Source organism: Schistosoma mansoni, chromosome 1 (genome assembly GCF_000237925.1).
Source record: "Schistosoma mansoni strain Puerto Rico chromosome 1, complete genome".
Taxonomy (NCBI): Eukaryota; Metazoa; Platyhelminthes; class Trematoda; order Strigeidida; family Schistosomatidae; genus Schistosoma; species Schistosoma mansoni.
Window position 1 is genome coordinate 12735553 of NC_031495.1, and position 10742 is coordinate 12746294.

At 38.5% G+C, this 10742-nt stretch overlaps 1 protein-coding gene across 1 annotated transcript in view; it reads right to left on the bottom strand.

The window, feature by feature from the left end:
* Smp_159780 (hypothetical protein) overlaps nt 1–3325 on the bottom strand; it is a gene marked incomplete at both ends in the record, with an annotated part of 83888 nt that extends 80563 nt beyond the window's left edge. Inside the window, 3 exons of the mRNA XM_018793295.1 lie at nt 609–743; nt 3129–3290; nt 3323–3325. Coding sequence (XP_018647822.1) covers nt 609–743; nt 3129–3290; nt 3323–3325 — 300 coding nt within the window. The remainder of the gene's footprint in view (nt 1–608; nt 744–3128; nt 3291–3322) is intronic.
* Nucleotides 3326–10742: the final 7417 nt, after the last annotated feature.

Sequence of the window (10742 nt, forward strand, 5' to 3'; positions counted from 1 at the left end):
TGGGCACCGGCGCGCAGCTGATCTCCGGCGCGCTGGGCCGCGGCTTCTACGGCCTGGCGTTCCAGTCGGCCAACTTCGCCGCGCTGCTGAACTTTCTGCAGACGCAGGGCGAGTAAAGAGCAATCTATATTCAACATTTTCAACAACTTTTTCTCGACCTTTTAAGTTATGATATATTCATTTGTGTTACAGTTGAATGCTCATTGTATTTGAAGTGAAGTAAAATTTTCACTGACCAAGTATACATCAGGTTGTAATAAGTTATTTAAACAATTGAACAGTCTATCTTGGAATTGATTTCCACTCTACTGACGGAAAATAAAAATGTGTCGAGAATAATCTTCATATAACTATAAATAGATTCCAATAGAGTCATGGTGAATTATTATAAGTAAAAATATGTGGTTCATCAGCGTTTCTAAATTAGAAATTTACGTATTCAATCGAATTTCAAATAAACAGTCTTTAAAATGGTTGTATTAAAGTTAATTAAAATATCCCCTATATTCTGTACATTTACATAAATATAACATGAAAAAATGTTTGAAATATTGAGAATATTCTCATAAAGTTAAATGCTTAGGAAAAATTATTGCATCAAAACATACCAGTTCAACAAAAAGTGAATCTTCTGTACTTCTTAGACGATATTTCAATCTTTCATGATCACTTAAATGATTACCAGTTATATTCACAAGTATTTGGAATTTGTCTACAGGAGATTCAGAAATTTCTACTGTACCCTGTAAGATAAAAAGTGAATAGGTTTGTAAAATATAAGATCCACTAAACGCTTTATTGATACAGCTTTCACGCTAATACTACAAACAATTATATGAGTTATTTAAGGGTTAAACAAAACTACAATAGTTATAAAATGACTTCTAAATTTTATTCTAGGAACTGTACTGAAATACACCAATATAATACCGCAAAGTGAGTGACGGGTTGATAAGATAATGAGCTTTCGATGTGTGATGGAAATAATGTAATCGATTTTAGATGTTTTTTATGGGACACCGATTGAATTCTTTATGTTTATCCGTCTATCACGCTACTTGCATACTATTTCACATGTTTGTGTCCAGAAACAGTGAATATATTTATCTGAAACTTTGAAGTTCGAAAATCTATGTTGAGTAGAACCAAGTTTAAGAAGCAGTCAGGCATTACTCAATTTTTTCATACTAATAGAACACTGGTATGGCTTGTAAAACGTATTTATCTAATAAACCAACACCTAGTAACCTAAAGGTGCAGACATCCATTGTTATACCGACAAAATTCATCCATCTTCGAAATTAATGAAAAAACTGGTTTAGTACACAGATGTATATATGTTTATGTATAACTAAAACAAGCATATTATATTTTTGTGAAAAACAGTAACACACCACTTTATTGCATTAGTAAAATGCAAAAAATAACGTCATTAACCGTTGTGGTAACAGAATGACTCATAAAGTATACATCTCAACATAATAAATACTGGAAATATGAAAGGCGCATAACGCTGTATACGATGGAAACAGCTTTCGCTACATAGTAATATCAGATGACAAGCTCCTGAGAACTAGTGCGGATTTGACTATTAATTTGTCCTGGTTGAAATTACTACTTAGTGTTTGACTATGACTCAAAGGTATACAGAGAGGATAATACCAGTAGGTCAACGAGCTTCAACTAAACAAACCAAAGTAGTAAATGTTAAACATTGGCTCCCTTCTTATTAACTAAAGTAGTGTACATAAATACAATGACAAACACATAAATTACACTCAATAAATTTCATGTTTCCTGTATGTACAGTCCTTCATATAAACCCAAATAACACTTTGCATTATAGTGAAGTATTTTAACTTTTCAGCGTTTTTAAGTACTTTGAGTTCAATTGGTAGTATTCGCTGAAACGTAATGGATAAAGAACTTAACTGAGTGGTAAGAAAATTTTAATTCCCATCCTTTCGTTTTTCTTGCTTTCAAGAACAGAGGATTCAGAAGAACACAGGTGAAAGTCAATAAACACAGAACAAACTATTATTCAGTTGAAAAGACATTTTCCAATTGAGTAATCAACAAGTAGAATTATTTACTACAACATGTAGTCACGGTTTTATTTTTTGACGTACTGAAACATTTCGATAAGCTGAGAGGTTATCGTCTCTAGGACTGCTACAGGCTTGTATCATTCCGAAACTAACAGCGAGATTAAGAGACACCATAAAATGTAGCAAATAACTGAATGATACTTAACAAATAGAAGACAAATCAGTTATATCATGTGTAAAAGTCATAATGTATTAAGAACTGCCTAAATTTGGTCAAAGATTCCGATGCAGAGGCCAAAACTATCATTATTTGGCTCCGAATCAGATATAACTATGCATAAACAAACAAGAAAAATATATTCATGCGAAGATCGACCATTTCAAAGCAGTGGACGACTACATTCGTAACAAATGAAAATGGTGAAATAAATCAAACCCGTAGAACAAAAGTTAGAGAAACCGTCCTACCAACAGATGCCACTTGTTCAGAGTTTGACAACACCTTAACCAGTAACACCTTTTATGATCAGAACGTGCCATCCCAGTGAGAATATTGGTCAGAAGCAAAGAGACTATAAGATATATTTGATAGAATATTGATAAATCGAGATGTGACTAATCTAAGCTGGCCAGAGGTTGTAGTAGAAGTGAGACACGGCGCACTTACTAGTGATCTGTTGAGCCCAATAAAACTAATGCGGTCAGTATCAAATGCCGAAGACTTACAGAGCTATTGATTTTTAGGATTTATTTAGCGCTACAGACCGAACACCTTGTTGGAAAAGCACAAAATCATACAATACCACACACCAGTATACTAGTCTTAACACTTATAAACTTACGAATATTGAAACCAATACAGTGGTGTTTCTTTAACTATAAAAGTTATTAAGTAACTGCCTTCTTTAAGGTCATAATTCAATATTTTTACATTTCAACTAGTTATATTCAGTCAAGAAAAAAACATGAGGTGCATCGAAGAACACCTTACGACAAATATATCTCAGAATGATGTGGGGATTCTTGCGAAATCCTTAGATAAAGGCGAAACTATTCTCAATTTTTACGGTGAGCACTTACCTCATAAGGGTTCTGAAGAATAAGATCCCAGGACCGGCTGTGTGGTAATCGTGACAATAACTCAGGCTGATCTATGAGAATAAGCTCATCGAAGTTTCTTGAACTGACTGATATAATTCTAAGTAAATAAGAACATCGGAGTTTAATTAAAATAACTTTTACCTTAAAATAAGAAGAATGAAAGTAAAAATAACCATATTATGTAGCGTAAAAAATCATGGAATGGGTAGAATAAACATGAACGACAGTTGCGTGGTGATTTGCAGGTATGAAGCAGTTTACTTCTTACTTGAAGGTAGGTTATGTCCCGAAGGAGTGTGCTGTGAAATGTGGAAATCTGTGGGTACAAAAAGTGAGTAAACAATTATCACTTACCTAAATTCGCTAATTGAAGCCACCGTCAACAAAAAGTAAAAATGAAAGTGTGATATCAGAACATTTTAATAACATAAACTAAAAGTCGGCATATCAAGAATTTGGATACAAAATAGAGTTTCAAACGTGGCTCTTTAATGAGGCCGAATAAACCGGACATGTAAAACAAATTCCCACACCAGAAATATAGAGCAATATTTAATGAATAACTAAGCTCTATTTTCAACAGTGACAAAAAAGAGAAGGTTCTTACTTCGATTGCATATATTGTTTCGCCAAATCTTTGAGTGTGATATGGAATTCGGAGCTCTTGATGTTAGGACAAATTTCTTAACCGATATACAGATTTAATTCACTCCAGTTTAAGTGTATTTTGACATGGAATAGAATTGTAGATCCGAAATAGAGGTAAGTGCAACACTTTTTTACAGTACATTTTGACAATCAAAGCTAAACTGTTTAATCAATAATCTGACTACCTTCCAACACCCAATACCTGTAGTGTTTGTAATGGAACATTTAGCTCTTAAACTTCTAGCCACGACTTTCAATGAAAATGGTTCTAATTCCTAAATGATCGTAGATAATTCTTTAGCAACAATCTAGGTCCAATAATTTGAGTGAAAACCTTGGATTTTAATGAGGTCCTTATATCTATGGCTTAAGCCGAAACATTATGATTTCGCAGGTGTGATAAACTATAAGTTTCAAAATATTGTCAATCAGGCTGTAGTTTCACAGAGAATATGTATGTACAAACATGAACGAAATACTCTGGGTGCGATGCAATCGGGTTCAACTAGTTCTCAAATATAAGAAGCTTTATATCTACTATTCCCATTCTCTACGGTTGCACTTACAGCTATCCGTTTCCTTTGCAAGTGTCCAATAGAGCATTTAGTCATCATTTCTCCTACAAACACCAAATCTACTTCTTGATACGTATTTGGTAACCGTGAGATATTTCTGTGCACAGGCGAACTGTCTAATTGGTTAGTAGCATCTCGTGATCACATTAATTCCTTCTGCTTTTGCTACTCTGATTCCTGAACCACGGTAACTCACTAGATCAGTTGTGAAGAAGTTAGCTACATCTAAAGGGCGTAGTACCCATACTAACGACTGAACTTAACCCCACATCTACAGCACACAGGTTTTAAGACATGACGTTATTAGTATCAACATCAATGGAATATTTTATAAATTTACACTAGGTAACCAAGAACATATGAAAAGAATAACAACCAAAATATGAACGTAACGTTCAGCCTTTGGTAAGTTTGCATCTTGCCTGAAGGTACTTTGTGTGCTGAGGAAGTGTTAGGATCAGTAAATGAGATTGTCTGGTAGAGAAAAGAGCAAGGGAAAAAGTAAACCGACAACTCTCTAAGCACATAGAATACACTTACATCTAGTGATGAAAGGAACCGACAGCAATTATAAATAGCATAAACGTAGGACTAAGACAGTCTGGTAATCGAAGTCAGAAGTCGACAGCGTAAGGTGGTGGTTGTGTCCCAGGATGTGAATTCAAATAAAGAAATTGCCTAACATATACAGTAATGATAAACAATCAAGATATAGGGAAATCGAATGTACATAATTAAATTAAGATATGAGTAGCATTGGATTAGCACTAGATTTAAACACCTTCGTAATTGAATTAGATTTATATTGAATCTGGCACTTAGAATTGTAGATGGCGTCGATTCGCGATTGACCATGAATACCACCACAATAAGACTCACGCCAGATAACGAATTGGACCCCTCGATAGGCTGAAAACCAGAAGGCCGTTATTGGTCCAGATAAGATATATTTATTGGCAATCTCGTGGTATCAAAGGAATTCTGAGACGTGCCAAAGAGTACAGGCAAAATGGCAGAGCGGAAGAGAGTTCGAACCAACATGATGGACAACGGAACGAAAGTGATTTTGATACAGTCAAACAGAACGAGTACAGTAAAACAATCACTGGTACAATTTGTTGTAATAATAATTGTTTCCATTACACCAATCGCGTTCTCGTCATGAAACGTAGGTCACTACAGCGGCCCGCCCCCTAGAAAGAGTCTACACTTTCGATACGTAGCGGTTTCGTTCGTGGGACTGATCGACAAACATACGATTCTAGGACGAAGGTGTCGGCAGAACAGGAAGCGATCGTTGATCCTCGAGTTTCCACCAAAGGCCTTTCACGTAGAGCCGTACCAGGAGAAACGTACTGTATTTGTTGCTTAGGTTAGCGTGCCACACCAGAATGGTTTGTATCCAGAATCTGAAGATTGCGTTCTAGGAGGTCCAGACCAGAAACGCTGCAGACGTAGGACGAAACCAGATTGAGCCAAGAAACCAGGTGCGACCATAATAACCAAGTTCGGGACCAAATATATACCATATGTATTTGGAGCCAGAGAGATCGACTGAGTGCGTTGACTAGAGAGTGGGTGATCAGGCCAGCTCTCGCCAAGGTTAACTGAAATCGACGATACCAATAGGGCGATGGTCGGAGGCGTAGGCTCAGGATAAATAAAAAAAATCAAAGAAAAATAGAAAAGTGTAGCATGCGTGTAGTATAGGGATAGGGTCACATACCGTATCCATTGTTGGTTGTGAGGTTAGTCGCGAAAGCGTACGGGTAAGTGTACTCGGCGACCGGAACGTGAGACGGCAGTCTTGTTCGTACCTCGTAAGAGTTCAATCTCATCCGAAGTCAAGGGCGGCATGGTCTGCTGATCTGGACATGAGACTGAAGTTTCGTCCGTAGATGGTGCAGATGACACGTACTGTTGACTGGGACATGAGAACGAGGTCTCTGATGTATCTAGCGTAGGATCCGAAGTAGATGTATAGATTCCGCTAGAATGTTTGATGGGTCTAGCATTGAGTCTCGGCTTATCGGATAGAGCATTGTCATCGACGTGTGCTGGCTTGAGACGATCAATGCTGACTATCTCTACGCGGCCATGTTGATCAACCTTGAAGGTCTTTTCGTGACGGGAAATCACATGAGAAGGTCCTTCGTAAGTCCGTCTGCTCAGATTGACCGTAAGCTGTTGTGTACCATAGGTTAAAATGATTGAGCCGTTCGCAGCGCGTAGTTGAAGCATCGTAGCTTGGGACTTACTGCTACCAATAGGTACGACAGAAACTTGGGCGCCTTTGTGCACTAGGTACCTAGTGTTAGTGCGATAATCGTGCACATAAAATAAACGGTCAACCTGGAGTGAAGGGCCGGCGATTACGGCCGCATTCGCTCGCCGGCTTGGGAGTTTTTCGCCTTGTATGAGCAGGGGGTTCGACAACGGAGGGCACCGAACCCGAAGGCACAGTGGTACCAGCACCAGCCAAAACTCGCTTTCGAAGCCGCCTTTTGGCGTGTCTTGGAAGATACCCGCTTAAGGAGAGTTGTTACAGCTTTACGAGAGCGTGACCTGGGTCGAAGGACGTAGGGTTCTGGCACATTCGATTGGTATCGGTAACTGAGACGGGTGTGAATACATTTATCCCTATCCCCATGAGCCGTAGGTCGACTAGCATCGAGGTCGATGTTCGAACGGGATGTTGAAGCAACTATGTAGTTGTCTCGGATGCTAGTCCGTGCCAGTGTCTTATCTGCTATGAGGGTCACCTGGTTGATTGAGGTGTCTTCGAGCAAAACCGTAATAGTTGGTTGTATACTTTCTGGTAATGACTCGAGTCACAGTTCTTTAACAATCTCGGAATCAGTTGTCGCATTTCTTTCAAGAGATCTCAGGCACGTGGGGTGGTGGCTCGGCTTAGCCCCACCCATGGGGTTACGTGCTTATAAAGTCCTCAATCGTTCTTCCCTTGATGGGAGGAAGTGTCTACGGATTGCCTCCTTGAGACGATCGTAGACGTTGTGTACGTTTGCATTGAGGACGACCTCACGTTGCTGACGAGTGCCAAGTAGCACGAAACCCGGGTCCAGGGTTTCTTGTTGACCACCTCCAACCACCATCTTATCTCAACATAGTGCACGCAGTGTCGAACCACCTAGACTAGTGGCCACATTGCAACTTGGTCGATAGCATTCGATAAGCACTAAGCAGGACATGACACGCATGACATTGACACCACCCAGTGATCAATCAATTGTGATTACATCTCAGTCCTACAGGAGGTCGGTCGCGGCCCGGATAGCTCAGTGGCAACGTCTCTGACTGTGAAGCTGAGTGACACGGGATCGAATCCGTCAGGGAGCACCAGTTTCCTCAAGATTACAGGTACACCTTGCTGACGAGTGCCAAGTAGCACGAAACCCGGGTCTAGGGTTTCCTGTTGACCACCTCTAATCACCATCTTATCTATAACATAGCCATAAACATAACCGATACAACTGATGAATTTAATATTTTTCTCTCTTCACGATATAGTACTAAACTACTATAGTACGATCATATGACAATAAGACTCGCCTAAGAGGAAAGGGTTACAATACCGCTTGATTGGGTACTTGGACGATCCACTATTCACAGACAAGATCACATTACAATGAATACCCGATTTACCACCAAAATAGAAAACCAGTGTGAGCCCAGCTAATATATTACCCAACAGAATTGCGAGCAATCAACCTCAGAAAGTCCATGGCACAAATCAAGAAAAGTAAAAGAGTCTACACACTTCAGTCATTAGCTGTATCCCTGCTTGTCAACAATCAGTGACCGATTGGACTTAATTTCATTACCACAGATCAATATCTGAGCAAATTTTCACAAATACGGCCAATAACCAATACATTTATTGTGCAGTTAAATAGTTTGTGTTGTGTTTAAATATGCCACAATAATACAGCATAACTTCATGCTGAATACTTCGATTGTGGGTTCTTGATTGTTTATTGTAGAAGACCTAAACTTATTGGGATTAGTACTATGACGTTATATCATTTCAAATTTACAACAAAGTAACCAAAACAGTCCCAAAAACCAAAACCTCCTGATGATTATAACTATTACAAAAAAAACTTGCGTTACTAAACGCCACATCTCTTCTCTCTCATTAATGCAACAACTGCGGCAGAATTAAACTCAATGAGCAAGAATGCCCGAACTTCGAACGTTCTATGTAGTGTCAATATTATTATGCAAACACTGGCATATGTACATCTCCAAGTAGTCTAACGACAACCACATTCGTCTTGCCTTAAACTAGGTTTTCCCCTCTGTTTTCACTTTTAAGGTAAAGGTGTTATTTCTTTTAACTACCTAATTAAGGTTTAAGGCTACCCTTACTTATTAGGGGTAAGGTATTACAGAATCTAGTGGCACTGTCATCAAGCTTGAAAAAATCATATGTCTACACCAGAAATAATTTCTTGGAAAAGAATGACTGGAAATGAAATGGTATGTTTCATCAAGGAAGGGTGTAGGTCTGTGCAAAGTGAAAATGATGACCTTCCAGCTCTCTGCAATACAACTCAGACCCACGATAAACTAAAATCACCTCTGGTGTCATTAATGCTAGCATTTCTACCAAGCTTTTAAATACGTAATACTTGGCTAACAGATTTCTAATGACGATTACTTTAATAATATGTAAGTAACCAAACCCCTTTAACTTACTTATATGTATTATATCTATTATCGCAGGTCGATTATAGCAAGTTTTTAAATCGTAGAATACATCACAAACAAAGTCGACAATGTGTATATTCAGTCTCTGAAACAGACTCTGTAAAGAGGAGAATCTACGACAAGTATAAAAACAAATGGAAGGGTGATAAAAAGAACTCAATTTAGGGAAAAGCAGGGGTCAAGACAAATGTTATTCATTATTATATTTAGATGAAAGTGCTTAAGAGTTTGATTGTGCCACAGGTATTGTAGTTTGACAACACTTTACCTGCAACACCTTCCATAATTAAATCGTGCACACCCAGTGAAATCAAAAGGCAGAAGCAAGGAGGTTGGAAGATATATTTGATAGCTTATCAATGTATCGAGAAGTGACTGATTTAAACTGGCTAGTGGTCGCAGGAGAAGTTGAGCACGGCGTTTCCACTCGTTATCTGGTGCAGATGCATGACCAAGCGCCTTCAGCTAGGTGGGCCCATTAAAACTAATGTGGCCAGCATCCAATGTCGAATACTTAAAGACTATTGATTTTGGTGAATTACTTACCGCTACAAGTTCTATCTATATACCGGTGGCTAATTGGTCGAATGTATATACTCGTAAAAATGTTATTAAGAAATGCAGTCACGCAGAATCTTACTACAGTAGACGTAATTTGATGAGCCCTAAATCTCGATATAGATCTTGCGTCAACGGATTTGCCAGTAGCCCGTCTTAATCATTTTTTTGTCACTGGTGTTTTCTCTTCCCTGTAGGTCAAGGGTAGAAACCAAGTGGTTCAACTTATTCAACATCACCCTTTTAGAAACTAAACTCAGTATTTTAAGGCCTATCAGGTCCTTTTGAGTTCAAAAGAAGTCTTAACGTGTTTTGAAATACAAATAATTTTGATGTCTGTGATGAAAAACAATACAAGCAAACTCAATGATAATTTTACAGAAGTAACAGACTGCCTACTCGTGATAATTAGAACTATTTGAAATAATGTGCCAACTGAGAATTCCTGAATGAACTGTTAAATTCGGAGTTCGTAATCAACGGGTAGTCGGGTAAGAATGAATCATCAGTCAATACAAATACCATAACCACCACAGCTAAAGTTCATATCCAGATTCTCGTAACCTGTTGTTTGTATTCTCCTAAGTTCCATCATATTTCTGTCCGGCTGTGTATTAGGTTTGGACTCCGTATGGTCTAGAATGTACTAATTAGTATTAGAATCCACAATGGAAATTGGAATGGACTGACCTGGTTCCTTGTAATATATTCGGTTGTTGTGATTGGCTTGAGTATGAACCAATAATTTGTCAACCTTTTTTGTAGCAGACCTTGATAGATTGTCGGAAATGAGCTCCTCGATAATATATAACATCGACAGACTGTAAAAGTTCCATATTTAAATGGACATTATTTAGTTTAGGCGATTTCTCTATTTTTCATAGTAGAAAGCATGAGTCAATTGAAGCTAGACCACCATGGAAAACCTGGGAGCACTGGACGGCCGTTTTGTCCTATTACGGGACTCCTCAGCAGTGCGCATCCACGAACCCGCTCTCGCGAGCGAGATTCGAGCCCAGGACCTACCAGTCTCGAGCCGAAGCCCTTAACCGATAGACCATTGAGCTGTATCCAACTTTCC